Genomic DNA, 15,876 nt, shown 5'->3' with positions numbered 1-15,876 from the left:
TTTTCCCGTCTTTGTTATACTATTTCATGTTCGATTACTCATTGCCAAATACTATATCTGTAATATTGGTTGTTAATTTAATAAGTTATTGTTTTCGTCGTCACGTAAACTGTTATTTTATGATTTTCCGAAAGTTTGATATGCAATTGTTTCAGAACTGATATTTTTTCCATTTAATAGTTGTATCACCAATAAACCAATTCAAATGCTTTATGAATTGAAGCTGTTTGCACTATGTTATGTACTTATATGAATTCAAATTTTCATATAGCTCATTAGTATTTAATCTTCTCTTCAGATGTTTGTTACTTTATGGGCACTGTTCGATTGAACGATTCTGGTTATGCGTTGTTTGCTTTGTGCTTGATCGATTCCACATAATGCAAGTTGTGTTTTAATTCACTTTTGTCTTGTGGAATCATACATCTTGGCATGAGTTTGGCTGGAATTAATGGGCATGTAGTGTTTTAATTCATCTTCACTTTCAATGTTGTTGATGGGTATGAGTACAATTAATATGGGACTTTGACAGTAGAACTCAAACTACCGATATTGTCCCAATCTTACTTTGTAATAAGGTACACCGTACTCAAATTACATCAACTTACTCATTCCATTTATTCTAGGCAACAAATTTTCGAGCATGACATCGTAAAAATTTGGATCGCCAGCAAAAAAAATGAATATTAATATAGATTCCATTGTTTCAGGCCTGGCTACCCGTAGTTGAGAGACAACTAGCCAAAGGAGTCATCCGCTTAGCTACTACTCTCAAATCGGATTTTCGATTTTTGGGCCTCATCCCACACGCCTGTAGAGAAAACCATGGATCAATTTGTGCATGAGATTAGCTGGTACTCTTTTGCCCTCAACCAGATTGATTGTTTTAAAGTCCTTTCGCATGTATTATTGTTACGGGTTGAAAAATGTCGTACAACATTTGTTTTAGAAGTTTGTATTTAGCAGCAGAAGTTACCATATTTTGTATAGAGAATGATACCAAGGTTTTGATACATCGATTAGATTTAAGGTAATCGTTATTTATAAGCTACCTCATGTTTTTTTTTATTTTGTTTTAGCCGGTCGTAAGTTGAACCAAAGGGAGAGAAATAGTATTTCGTATCTAACTTTCTCCTTTTAGTCTTTCTCGTAACCTTCTCATTTTCTCAACTTATACTGAGTACTTCTTTTGTCCAGTCATTTGTTGTCTTTTTCATTTTGGGGTGTCTCAGTCATTTGTTGTCCTTTATATTTTAAGAATGAACTTGATGAGTAATTTGATCATTCTCATTCAATTTGTTCCACTTGTCATTTAGTTATTAGCCTTCTCCTCTTTCCTTGGTCTTTGTGCCAAAACGAAAGGACAACAATTGAGCGGGACGGAGGGAGTACATGATTAAAAAAAACATGTATTTTACCAAAAAAAATTACGTTTTTCAAAAAAAAATAAAAATACTAAGTTGATATCAGAAGGAAAGGTTGAAAAGAAAAGGTTGACAGCACTCCCCAACCAAATGAATCAGGGAGAAACCAAAGAAAACACGTACTCCGTATTATTTATGAGTTGTTTTCATGATTATTTGCGTTCTTGTGTTAATTTAAGAGTTAAGACAGTTATTTTACCCTGTATTAAATTATTCTGGGATAAATTAATCATTAAATTTATCACGGGGTATTTACTTAAAACTCCTTTATATTTGTACTACGCATGCACGTGAACAAAGTTTCGTACATTTGACAAAAGTTTTAAGTGACCATAGTTTTCCCAAAGTGAAGTAATATTGTTTTTATTAATGGTAAAGTAATTACTCTTTATAAGGTACTACAATATAAATTTTTATCTATACCACAATTATATCTATCTATATTCTATACAAAAGTATAATATAGGAACCACTATACAATTAAACGGGTTAAATGGGCTAAAAATGACCTGCTTCAAGATAAATGGGTTAAACATGTCGGGTTGGGTTATATAAAAATTAAATGAGTCGGGTTAGGGTTGATACAAATGACCTATTTATGTAACTGGGTCGGGTTAATATTAAACCGTTTCTGGTTGGTACAAACACGACACGACCTGATCTATTTTTGTCAGGTCTACACATAATAGACTTGATTAATAACCGGTTAGAAAAAAATGCGCCTAACTCCAACTATCTACATGACACAACCTGATTTATTTTTGCCAGGTCTACACATAATAGACTTGATTAATAACCGGTTAGAAAAAATTGTGCCTAACTCCAACTATTCTACTTTAAATTTTAAATAGAGCTCTGCGTGTGTTAAAACGTATTGTATAAGACGAACTAATGACTATTCTATAATAGGCATTATGCCAATGTAATCAAGAAACATGGTGGAAAATTACTCCGTACATCTTAAATGTTATACTCCTACACAAAATAAATTAGCTATTTATGATTTATATATAAATTATGTTATAGTTATAGAAGGTTAACTAATATATCAACCTTAAGTTATTAGAATTTTTAAAAAAGTCCAAAAAAATAATTAGAGAATAATACAACTGAGAAAAAACAAAATGTGTAAATGGAACATTTACATATAATACAATAATATCAATTTAAAATGTTTGATTACTGTATACAATCAATTTATACCTTTTTTTTAATCTTTAAAACTCACCCTACATGCATGAATCTCGGTGGTTTGATGAGAGAGTATTCACAATCAAAAGAATAAATCTCATAAGAAGGATGAGAGATAAAAAATGTGAGATTGAGGCGATTGCCTAAATTTAGGATTGTACGTATATAGTGTGAGATTTATATGCCGTAAATGAAAAACGAGTCAAAGTTTTCATTTTAAATGTACACGGGTCAAAATTTCACTTTAAACTTGCACAAGTTTTACAAATGTGAACGAGTTTGACTCAATGAAAACAAAGTTTAACAATTAGCACGAGTCTCTAACTATAGAGATAAGTTCACTTTTACTAATTTTGTTTTATTTTCATCCGAATAATTTGGTTTGATATGTAAGTTGTGTTTTTTTGAAGGGTCCCTCGGTAAAATGACAAAGTAATAACTCAAATTTAATTAAGAAGGGGATATATGATACTACACTAAAACTTGGGAGAGACGGTCTCTCACTAAGTTATTGAGAGACCAATCTTTCGTACCCTTTTATTTGTATTTCGTACCTTTTTTATTGTTGATCGTAACATAGTAATTTCGTACCTATTTACATAATAAATGTACCCATTTTATCATTAATTATGATGTGTACCTATTTTATTAACTTTAGTACCACTTTTTCTTAAAATTGTACAATGATATCTCAATAAAGCTTATTAAGAGACCGTCTCTCAGGAGACTTACTCATGATACTAAAATAACACAAAAATTTTAGAGGGACGGTCTCTCAATAACGTTATTGAGAGACGTCTCACATGATGAGGGGAGGGAGTTACTTATTTCTTATTTTCCATGTTATGTCTCCCACTAATTTAGTGAGAAACGGTCTCTCACGAGACCCACTGAATAAAGTAATTGTCTGACCAATTGACCCCGGTGCATTATATACGTTAATTACAAGCGAATTTTATAATCCAAATCTAAGAACTTAAATATAACTTTATAATTCTACTATTAGATTTTTTATTTCATTTTATTTAACAAAAGATAGAGAGATTTTATTGTTTTATTTAAAACTTTGTTTTTTAAGATATTCCTTATTTTAGCTCTTTAAGTGTTTAATATTTTAAAACTGCCAAAAGACAACCTAAAATGTTAATCAACTATCACTAATTAACAAAATATTTAGAGAGCAACCCGTGCAATATTAGAATCGTATAAGGAGGAATGCATAAAGGTAATCGTTGTATTATTGATAATCGTTCGTTGTGCTTCGATACAATAACTCGATCATATATATAACCAAACACACGAGCTTAGAATATAATCTAGAATATTCTAAATATTCAATAATATCTCAGTTATTCTATATGACATATTACAATATGTCATATTCCTAAATTACGATATCTCGACATATTCCAACATCCCCCCTCAAACTCATGGCAATTTGTAAAAATTTCCATGAGTTTGCACACAAAAAACAAAAAAAAAAAAAGGTAAGAAGAAAAAGTTCAATTTCTTTGACCTCCGATCTTCAACACTTCGATAGGAACGGGAACGTCGCTGTTTTTCGAACCCGTCAAAACGATCAATATTTTCGAATTCGTAGAAATTTCATTGTCAAGAACGCCGCAATTTTTCGAACTTGACTTCGTTAAAAAACGGAAAAATATCCGTCATATCGAATCGATGGAGAACTCGTTTGTACTCCCAATGAAAGAATTAGATAGATAAAGCCATATAATTCTACGAGTGATGCAATTGCACGGAACCAGAAACGATTTTGTGTGGGGATGAACTTTTTTTTTTTTTTTTTAAAGATCGTGAATCAAATTAGACGTAATACACGACATCCCGCCGGTGGGTGCTATACATTAATCATAACCCCACCGGCAGGCAGCGGAATTTCGTATATTTAGGCCTCAAGAGCGTGAGGCTCTGATACCATATTAGAATCGGAGAGGGGAGAAAACATAAAGGACATCGTTGTATTATTGATAATCGTTCGTTGTGCTTCGATACAATAACTCGATCATATATATAACCAAACACACGAGCTTAGAATATAATCTAGAATATTCTAAATATTCAATAATATCTCAGTTATTCTATATGACATATTACAATATGTCATATTCCTAAATTACGATATCTCGATATCTCGACATATTCCAACATGCAACTTTGCACGAGTTTAAAACTAGTAAAACTCAAACCAAAAAAAGGTGAAACTAAACTAAATTACCATTATTTATAACTCTGGTTTCACAAACTAAACTTTACTCCTTAGACGGATGGTTTAAAAACCAATGAGACAAACCACTCAACACAACCTTTAATTCCCCATAAGCGGCCCTACAATTAGCCTGATAAATGAGCTCCTAACTTTGAGACAAAAAAAAAACAATAAACAAACAATAATACTCTGTATAAGGTACCACATAAACCGAGGTATAAACCTAACTTTGAGACAAAAAAAAAACAATAAACAAACAATAATACTCTGTATAAGGTACCACATAAACCGAGGTATAAACCTAACTTTGAGATGACCATGTAAGAAACATTTTAACCCAATATTCTATTTCCTCCGTTTGTAATGACGTTTCTATTTCATTAAAATATTTCTCACATATATTCAACAAATAGGAACCTCATCAAAAAATGGAGGAAGTACTTCTTAAACCAAAGGATTAAACCTCTCGCAACAGTGAATAAACCTCTGATGTCGCCCCAATGAATGAAGCTTCTACAAGCTTCACTTACTCCAGATTTGACTTGTTTCATGACTAGCTCTTTCAACACGGATAGAACCGTCGATTTTATGACAAATTTTGTTTTTGTGAAAAACGGTGAAAGCATGAGCCATGGTGATGAGATTACCTTCAATAGGTTTTTAAACATTTCAGCTTTTGTGATAGCAATAATGTCATCAAGTTGTTCTTTCAGAAAACCAAATTCTTTAAGCTCAAAAAGTTTTTAAACCGGCAAAGGGATGAGGTCTCATCCCTTTGAGGTTCAAATAAAAAGAGATAACATGAGTCTTGTCCCGCGTATGTACAAGCTCATTAAGGTGCTGTTTGACCTTGCTTATTGAAAATGGCTTTTTCTTTTTTAAAAGGAGTTTATTCACAAGTTACTTTTCGAAAAAGTTTTAGTTGTTTGGCCATACTTTTGTAAAAGCGGTTTCTCACAAAATTTATATGTTTGGTCTAACTACTTTAATACAACTTTTGTTTGCTTATTTGGTTCTTTATATAAAAAGTAGAAGTAAAAAATATCTACTTCTCCTTTTAGGGGTGAATAATCAGTTTTTGACTTCTCAAAAGCACTTTTAAAACTCTCTAATTTACCTGTTTGGTCAAGCTACTACTTTTTCAATTACAAAAACACTTTTTAAACTTGGCCAAACAGCACCTAAAATGAGCTTTATATTAACATGAGTCTTGTACCCCGTACGTACTCAGTGCGACAAGTGTGATCGCATGCATTTGGGCCTCAGAATAAAATGGATGCGTAAGAAAGTTTTATTAATGAATACGTATACATATACTATCACAATATATTGTCATTGTCTATTTTTATTATGTATATATCGTCACAATTTACTAAATTAGTATTTTGCCACGACTATTATTATATTTGTTAGTATTTTGCCACGACTATTATTATATTTGTTAGTGTTTTTGCATCAACCCGATTCTCCACGCCAAAACAACAACCACCACCAACAGCAAGACCAACTTATTCATAACTAATCGTCTTTTGGTTTGAGAGGTCTATTCGGCCAAAGCTTTGCTACCAGCTTAAACCAACAAAACCCAGAAATGGATTCCTCCAATAATCTCCGTTCCCCACTACTTGAAAACGACCCGAATGGAACTCAAAACCCAAACAACCAAATACAAAACCCGAACAACCAAATACCAAACAACTACAACCAACACCAAGCCAAGCAAATTCTTAACCAATTCTCTTTTCGTTGGACTGTCGTCTCTCACCAAAGCTTTTCTGCTTCTTCTCGCTCTCATGTCCTTGTTACGGATGCTCATTTGGTTCGATTTAATTACCTATTTTCTCATTGGTTTTACTTGGAACTTCTTCTTTTTTATTACTACTCTCTTCGCAAAATCCCTTTGCCGTACCTGACTTTTTGATTCCCCTCCAGAGTTTTGGCTTAGACTCTGATCAGCTAGCGGATCTCGCCTACCTCATCCGAGCCGAACTCACCGGCATACCAGTTTTAGCCCCATTACCCACCATCTCCCACGTCCGTCATTCTCCTGACGACGACCACCACACCATTACCGTCGACCGTGCTTTTCTTGAGCATGTGTCGCAGGTCTAATGGCGCCTTTTTTGCTGGGTCATTTCCGTATTTGCGGGAGTTTTAGGTGTTGCGTTGTTTTTTCCATAGGTTTGGTTTAGCTCTTGTTCCCGATGTATCTAGTTTTAGTTTTATTAGACTGTTGTTTTCTATTTTAGGAATGGATGGATGGTTGAATGGATGGATCGATCGATGTTACATACTTTTATAATAAGTGTTGTGGTTAGTTATGAAATCTTAGCTTCTGGTTATTAAGATTCTTCCAAAAATGTCGTTGGTATACAATGACAAATATTATATAACCGTCTTATTCCGTCATGTATAAACGGCGATCACTTTATATTAATTAACGACGATTTTATGTTATAAATGACGACTTTGAAAAAATCGGAACTTTCTACTAATAAAAGTTGGTCATCATTTATTTACCTTTTATTTTGACACGAAAACCAAGAAAAAAGAGATAAGATCATACAACCATTAGTAGTTGTTGTTAGTGAATGCAAATGTATCATAACGAATGTGTATTCATGATCAACTCATGTATAAAAATCTGTTTAAATATAAAAAGTTTAACAAATTAATGAGATACTCAAAAAAGAAAATAAGCAAACAAATAAACAGTAAAAAAAAAATCATCATTTCATTTCATTTCTTAAAATAGACACATTTTAAGTGATCGCACCGTACAATCTTTTAACAATAGGTCTCATGAAAGACCGTCACTCACTAATTTATTAGGATACATAATAGAGAAATAAAATATTTAATGTGTCTCTCACCTCATCATGTGAGAGCTCATCTCTCCGGAGTTGTTGGATCTTCTAATACTATTACTCCGTATACAGTGGTGGAGCTAAGGGGCTAGCAGAGGCGGTCGTCCCCCTTGGCGGATGAAATTTTCGAAGTTTTTAGTTAAATTTTTCGAAATTTTCTCGAGGGTGCCTTATAAAATTAGTTGTTCGGCCTCCCTAAAATTTTCCGCCCCTAAGTTAAAATCCGGGCTCCGCCACTGTCCGTATATGTCAAACAAAGCGTCTTGCTTGTGACGGGTTAATTCTGTCACAAGCTTATAACCTCTCACAAAAAGGGAGAGGGGACAAGGTGGGGCACCCCCATGTGCTTCCCACTCACCTTTCAATGGGCATTTTGTGAGAGAAAACGGTATCCGTCACAAGCTTGTGACGGATATTGCCCGTCTTCAATGAGATTTTGTGTATGCCAAATTACCAAGGGAAAATAAGAGTGTGGGACCAATTTGTATAGAATAGCAGTAGGGAATGTCAAGGTAACACCATTTACCCTTTCATTCTCTTATTAATAAGAGTTCACTCTCTTTTGAGAGTTTCTTTTGCTGTTTATAAACCATATCAAACCCGGTTTCTTTTTTCACCGCATCTTTTTTGTTCTTTAAACCCAACCTTATCCCTTCCATGTTTCTATCCTATCCCTTCCTCTCTTTTAGCTCTTGACACGTTCCCCTTCCACCGTTTTCTGATTCCTCCTTTCACTGCCACCAAATCTACCCTTGCCTCTTCTTCTCTCTTTTTTAACCTTCTTCACCCATCTTTTTTTCTACCGTCCTTTTCTACTGGTTTTTTCTTCCACTGTTTCTGAGTTTTAAACCATGTCAAACTTACCATATCAAGCTGGACCGCTCTTAAACCTTCCCATAAATCTCCGAGTCAACCTTACATATATTAATTTCGATCTTTCCCTTGCTGGCGTTTTCGTTGACCAAAGAAAATTCGATATTTCCCGAGTCCAGCATAATATTAATCTTTTTTGGCATACTCGAGACGTCATCAAGATTCACTTTATGAAACCTTATTTTGTCTTCGAGTTTTCGCATCCTGCCGATTACGAATACTTTTCTAACCTCCGGTTTATAAATGTTGAAGGCAGTATATTGGTTTTTCGTAAGATCGCCTGGGATTCTGTTCTTGAAAATATTAATTTCTCCACCGTTCCGATTTGGGTTCGCGTTCATGGTCTCCCTATTCAATACCTTCATCCGTCTGTTGCCAGCTACCTTCTTCAACATGTGGGTGATGTTTTGGAAGAAGAAATTATTGGTCCTGGTCTCCCTCCTCGTCCTTTTGTTAGAGTTCGGGTTTGGGTGGATCTCTCTCAACCGCTTATTCCAGGCTGCTATATTCCTCTACCTGGTGACCGTGTTCATTGGATCTCTTTTGGCTATGAAGGGGTTTTTCGCTTTTGCCGTAGATGTGGTACTACGGGTCATAAACAATCGTTTTGCAATCTGTCTTCTGCTCGTGCCATTGCCAAAATTGATCGCCGACTTCAGGGACTCCATCTGTCCGGTCTGCAGGTGGTGTATGGACCGACTGCTACCCCGCTTTATTCTAAAATCATAAAGGGTCTTCCATCAACTTTTGCAAATTTAAACACTCATGTCAATTCTGACCCAGACCGTGTTGATGCTCAGGGTGTTTCTTCGGCTTCTTCATCTTCAGGTGCGACTTTTTTTTCGACTTCATCATCGTCTAGTTCGGGTCATAATCAGCATCCTCCTCCTGTTTTTGGTGCAAATTTTGCTGGTGATGCTGCCCACACAGCTTATGTGGATCCCCGTCATAATGAGCACGATACTCATAATCCTAATCTGGTTATGAGACCAAATCTTGTTGCCCCATCATCCCAGCCTGATAATGTACCAAATGGTGATATACCTCGATCGGGTTTTCATATCCGAGCCCCCGACCCACCTGAAGATGATTTTGTTGGTTTCCAACATGTCTCGGATACTTCTATGCCTCAGGTTGATGTCGATGCTCCGTTGGTTAATCCGCGTCAGGTGATTTTTCAACCCTCCTCCTTGGATAACTTTTATACCAACTCTGTTGCCTCTCCTGGTTCTCGTTCTGACCATCATTTGGATGGAGCTTTAGTGTCTGCAAACTTTGTTTCTGGTCAGTCTTCGCTTACTGCCCCTGTTGCTATTCAATCTCCTGCTGCTGTTTCTCCGTTTTCTAATGCTGAGTCTGATAATGGGTTTACAACGGACATCTCTTATTCTCAGTCTTTGTTCTCTCCTGCTTCTGTTGTTGGGTTCTCGGGTTTCCTTAATGATGTTTCCAGTCTTAGCTCTCGCGGACCATCTTCTGTTTCCTCTTTTCCTGAGTCCGGCTCATGGGAAGCCCCTTTTGCTGCTTCTGCTCGAAAACGGAAATGTCCTTTCTTTTCTGAAGCAGAATCATCAAGAGGCTTCATTTCTTCTTTCCCAAACAAGAGACTAAAGATTTGCTCTCACCTTGCAGATTCGCGAAGGGTTTCCAGTCTCTCTACTCCGTTCCACTTTGCTGATCCTTCACAAGTTTGGGCTGTGGCAGGCCCGTTTCTGCCACCAGTAGATCGATGAAGATTTTCTCATGGAATTGTAGGGGTTTAGGCGCTGCGGACGCCCCTATTATTCCGTATATAAAATGGTCCGTAAGCTACTATGATATTTCCTTAGTTTTTCTTCAGGAGACTAAGTGCTCCTTAGCTGACAGTGTCTGTAAATCTAGTTCTCTAAACCTGCCGAATTTTTGTGGTACAAATTCTGCGGGTTTTAGTGGTGGCTTGCTTCTACTTTGGGATGATAGATCCGATGTTTTGCCTCTTTTGGTGGATCAAAATTTCATCCTTTGTAAAATTGTAGATCATAATTTGAGCTATGTGTGGTTTGCTCTTTTTATGTATGGTGAGTCTTGTACTCAGCACAAAGCAAGTTTTTGGAATGATATGAAGAAGCTTTGTTCTGTTTACTCTCCGCTTTGTATGATTGGTGACTTCAATCAGCTTGAACATTTTTCCGACAAACTTGGCGGATCTTCTACTATTTCTGGCTGGAATGCCTTTTTTGATTGGAGAATTAATTCACAGCTCTGTGAACTCCCTTTCTCAGGCCCTCAGTTTACTTGGGCTAACAAAAGGGATTCCAAAAATCTTATCTTGGAACGTCTTGATCGCGGCTACGCATCACAAAATTGGCTTCTTTCTTATCCTGAAGCTCATATTGAAAACCTCAACATCTTCTTGTCGGATCATGCCCCTATTTTACTTGATTTATCTGCGCGTTCTACGAAACCAAAAAGACCATACAGGGTAGATATTTGGTGTCTGCAAAATGCTGAGATTCAATACCTGGTTTCTTCTATTTGGCAACGTTTTTCTTCAACTCCTGTGGCTTCTTCAGTTACTATGAAACTTAGTCTGATCCGATCTGGTATTCTCAAATGGGTGCTTCTAAATCGTCATCTTTTCATGCTTGATTGGAGTGCTATTTCAAATACTTTATCTGCCAGTTCATCTTGCATTCACGAATCTACATCTGCCTCAGTTTATTTTCGAAATCTTAGTCTTGCTGAGCAAGATGTTCAAGCCCAGCATTCCTACTGGAAACAAAGAGCCAAATCTGATTTTAAGTTTAATGATGGACTTCCAACTGCGTATTTTTTCAGTAGAGCCAAAGCAAGACAGAAACGCCTTCGTATCATATCCTTGAAAGATAATACGGGCTCCTGGACTGCTTCTGAGTCGGATCTTTCTCTTCTAATTATGGATCATTTTCAGAGATTGTTTACATCGTCTACGCCTGCATGCTCTTTCTCAGAACTTCAAGATTTAGCCATTCCCAAATTAGACAGCCTTCAGCAAGATTTTCTGTCTCAGCCCTTCACCGCAAATGATGTGGAAAAAGCGTTCTTTGATATGCAACCTAACAAGTCCCCGGGTCCGGATGGTTTTCCACCGAAATTCTACCAGCTCTTCTGGCACACCATCAAAGCAGATATTACATCAGCTATTCTTGGGTTTTTAAACTCCGGTCATATCCCTCCGGCTTGGAATAATACTCATATTGTTCTTATCCCAAAGATTCCTAATCCAGACTGTATCTCCCAGTTCCGTCCTATCAGTCTCTGTAATGTCATTTACCGCGCAGCTTCAAAATGTATTGCTCTCAGGCTCCGCAAGATAACTGACAGTATTATCGGCCAAAATCAAAATGCGTTCCTTCCTGGTCGTCTTATTAGTGATTCAGGTTTCCTCGCTCATGAACTTCTTTCTTATATCAACCAACGTCGCCGTGGTACACGCTGTTTTGGTGCACTCAAGCTTGATATGAACAAAGCTTTTGATAGGGTATCCTGGCCTTTTCTGTTCCATGTTCTTAAGCTTTATGATTTTCCGAAATCCTTCCGAAGGCTTCTTAAATCTTGTGTCAGGACTACCTCCTTACAGGTGCTTATTAACGGTACTCCTTCAGCTCGTATCTTTCCTCAATGTGGTCTGCGTCAGGGGGATCCCATTTCACCATACCTTTTTATTATATGTATGGAGATCCTGTCTCTTATGGTTATTAAGGCGGAATCACAAAGGTCTATTGAAGGCATTAAACTCTCAAGAAATAGTCCAGCCATTTCCCATTTACTATACGCCGATGATGCTCTGCTGTGTTTCCGTTTATCTTCGTCCAGCTGTGAGTCTTTGAGGGATATCTTGATTTCTTTTGGTAATTTATCGGGTCAGATGATTAATCATCAAAAATCCTATATCAAGTTCAGTCCCAATACGCCTGATGATTTCAAAGAGCATGTTACAAATATTTTAAAAGTTCCTTCCAAACATAATTTTGGCCTTTACCTTGGTGCTCCTATTGATCTTGGCAGAAAGAAAACTTCGGCTTTTCAGTTTCTACTGGACAAGATTTCGTCTAAAATCCTATCCTGGGGTGCGGCTTCTTTTTCACAAGCGTCTAAGTTGTTGCTCATAAATTCTATTTTGATGGCTTCCATTGCTCATGTGGCTTCCATCCTTCCGATTCCTCTTCACATTACCACGAAATTAGATTATTTGATCGATCTTTTTTGGTGGAAACAAACAAAAAATAGACGTGCCCAGCATTGGTTATCTCCTGAAAAATTGCAGCTCCCAAAATTAGAGGGTGGTCTGGGAATAAAAAATGCCCGGATTTTTAGTCAAGCTCTGCTCTCTAAGACATTCTGGAGGTGCCATCATCATCATCATTCCCTTATTTCGTCTGTCCTTCGTACTAAATATCCAAAAGATTTTCCTATTCCGGGAAGGGTTTCAAAGTACTCAGCTGCGTCTTTCGCCTGGAAAGGGGTTGTTAAAAATACCTTCTTGATTCGAAATGGATTTGCTTGGAAATTTGGGAACGGGAAACTTATTAATATCAAAGATGATGCCTGGATTTTTGGTTCAAAGCCATGTCTTAAGTCTTCTTTCCTTTCACAGGATGTCAACTTTGCAAACCTCCTGCTTACTTCAACTCAGTGGAATAAGGTTAATATTTTTAAAATTTTCGACTCTATCTCGGCTAGGAATATTTGTGCTTTAGAACTTCCACCTGAACCTACGGATGACTTCATATATTGGAAATTTACCGAAGACGGACTATTTTCCTCCAATTCTGCATACTCTTTCCTGCTGCATAATGGAACTCACTCTCCTGTTTCTCCTGAGTCTAGTGTTATCCCGCCTTTTCCTTGGGTTTTCTTATGGCGCCTCCCATGTCAACCGCACATAAAAATTTTTCTTTGGAAATTGGTTCATGGTATCCTGCCTACTGCAGATGTCCTAATTCGTAGAGGTATGTCTGTAAATCCCATATGTTCTTTGTGCCATAAAACTTGCGAAACTTTAAGTCATATTTTCCGTGACTCGCGGGTTACGCAAACATATCGGGGCGGCCGATCTTTTGGGTATTCGCTCGAAGTCACTCACATATTCCTTTCCCCACCTGGTTTAAAGATTTCTGGATTTACATCACTTGGTTCTCGGCTGGTGACAACTCCCTTCCTTTGCTTTTTCTGCTCACTTTGTATGCCATTTGGAAGCATCGAAATAATGTGATTTTCAGGGACCGATGTGTTTGTCCGGCTGAGATTATCTCAGATATTGCTATCCTATCCAATCAACAGCATGTGTTCAGCTCTCTTTCTAAAGCACTATTTCAGTCTTCCTGCATCTCTGAAGCTACCAGTTCAGTGTGCTCCTCTCCTCATTTCATTTCTCATTGCTTTCGGTTTGAGGCTGTTTTCAACAAGGGCAGCTCGCTTGGTTCTTTCAAAGTATACCGCAATGACTATATCACACACGAAGTGCTACACCGCTTTTGCTCGTCCCACTTTCAACTTATCATTATAGCTCTGATTGAGGCTATGACTTTTGCCTCTGCTTTCAGACTCAAATACGTTCTTTTTCAGATCAGCAACATCCGACTTCTTCGTATGCTGCATGATTCCAACAAGTCTTGTGTTCCTATCTCTTTATCTAGTAGCATTAGCCGTATTAAGTCTTTCCTTTCTTGTAATTCTACTTGGTTTTGTAATGGTTATGTGTAAGTACTCTTTTTTTCTCGTTTATAATATATAGTACACATTTGTCAAAAAAAGCAGTAGGGAATGTCTAACTGCATGAGGCCGAATAATGACAAAAGAGAAATAATGACGCACTACACCAATTGGTCTTCTCTTGTACTATTGCTGCAACTGATCAATGACTCATCCCTTGCTCAAATGAAGAAATATGCGCCTAATGTTTCACTTTAATTAATTTTCGTTTTTAATTAATTTTTATATTTTTAACGAATTCTCTAATAATTATGCTTCATATATTATTATTCGACTTCCGCGCGTAGTTTAGTACTCCCCTGGGTCTCAATCATTTGTTTTTCGTTTTTCTTTTTTAAAATACTATTCACAATGAATAAAAATGTAAAAAAATATGAGAACAAAGGAGTAATGCCTACATAGTAGTATTTTAATTAAAGTGAGATGAACTAAAGTTATACTCTGAAAACGAATACTCCCTCTGTCCCGATCATTCGTTGTTCTCTTCCATTTTTGGGTGTCCCGGTCAATTGTAATCCTTTCTTTTTTAAGAATAAACTTGATAAACAATTTGATTATTCATACTTAATTTGGTTCATTTGCCATTTAGTAATTAACCTCACCCTTTTCCTTATTCTTTGTGTCAAAACCTAAGGATAACAATTGACATAAACGAAGGGAGTACAAAATACTTTCAAATTATTTATGATCTTTAATTATAATGACATCACTTATGCAGTTATGCTTGTAAGATGTACTAGGTTTTAACAACCCCTTTTTAATATATAGAGTAAATTATCAATTACTCCCTTTTAAAATCCACTTTTTAAAATTTACTCCCTTTTATACTTTTTTTCCAAAAATTACATCCAAAATATTACCAAAGTTTATAAATTGCTACCAAACCTCAACATTTGTGTTTTTATGACGAAATTGCCTCTTATCAATTTAGTTCTCATGTTACTTATCAAATTTATCTCAATTGCCGCCCTTCAACAACCACCTAGTCAACCACCACTAATCTCCACCACGAACTACCACTATCACCCACCCTCACCCCATCTCCTGAACTCGTCGAAATCCGGCAACCCATCGGCCATCCTTTAACGTCGAAACTAACCCTCCTAAACCTGGTTTGTGTGAGTCAATTCGGTTTCAAACACGATGTAATATTTTCTTAAAGGGATGAGCTAATAATGTGAATGTCTACAGGGTTGGCGGATGTGTACTGAATTTGACCATAGTACAACCAATTGAAGTATGCCTCTAATGCTACTTGCAAAAGTAAACTCCACAATCATTATGAAAGTCGTGTGCTCTATACAACCATTGAGCTTCTTAATATAAACAATAATGTTAATTAGCTTGCTCGGAATCCAAATCATCAACAATAGAAAACACACTGCGTTTGAAGGATGGGTCGCCTGATTTCGGCGAGTTCGGGGACGGGGTGAAGGTGGGTGATTGTGGTTGTTAGTTGGTGGAGATTGGTGGTGGTTGGTGGTTAAATGGCGGCAATTGAGATAGATTGATGAGTGACATGAGAACTAAACTAATTAGGGGTAATTTCGTCATAAAAACA

The 15,876-nt window shown here is 36.6% G+C and overlaps 1 protein-coding gene across 1 annotated transcript; it reads left to right on the top strand.

Annotated features, from left to right (window-relative positions):
• The first annotated feature begins 10,311 nt into the window (after positions 1–10,311).
• LOC141633111 (uncharacterized) lies at positions 10,312–14,203 on the top strand. Its single transcript, XM_074445592.1, has 3 exons — positions 10,312–13,552; positions 13,823–14,022; positions 14,147–14,203. Exons 1-3 carry the CDS (start codon positions 10,312–10,314, stop codon positions 14,201–14,203), a joined length of 3,498 nt encoding a protein of 1,165 aa, XP_074301693.1.
• Positions 14,204–15,876: the final 1,673 nt, after the last annotated feature.

Source organism: Silene latifolia, chromosome 2 (assembly GCF_048544455.1).
Source record: "Silene latifolia isolate original U9 population chromosome 2, ASM4854445v1, whole genome shotgun sequence".
NCBI lineage: Eukaryota > Viridiplantae > Streptophyta > Magnoliopsida > Caryophyllales > Caryophyllaceae > Silene > Silene latifolia.
The sequence above is the reverse complement of the archived record's forward strand: the minus strand, read 5'-3'. Positions and strand labels throughout refer to the sequence as shown.

Coding starts and splice junctions, on each gene's coding strand:
- LOC141633111 (XM_074445592.1), top strand. CDS start 10,312: ATGAAGATTTTCTCATGGAATTGTAGGGGTTTAGGCGCTGCGGACGCC. Junction 13,553..13,822: donor AGATGTCCTAATTCGTAGAG/GTATGTCTGTAA, acceptor TGTGATTTTCAG/GGACCGATGTGTTTGTCCGG. Junction 14,023..14,146: donor CAACAAGGGCAGCTCGCTTG/GTTCTTTCAAAG, acceptor CTCTGCTTTCAG/ACTCAAATACGTTCTTTTTC.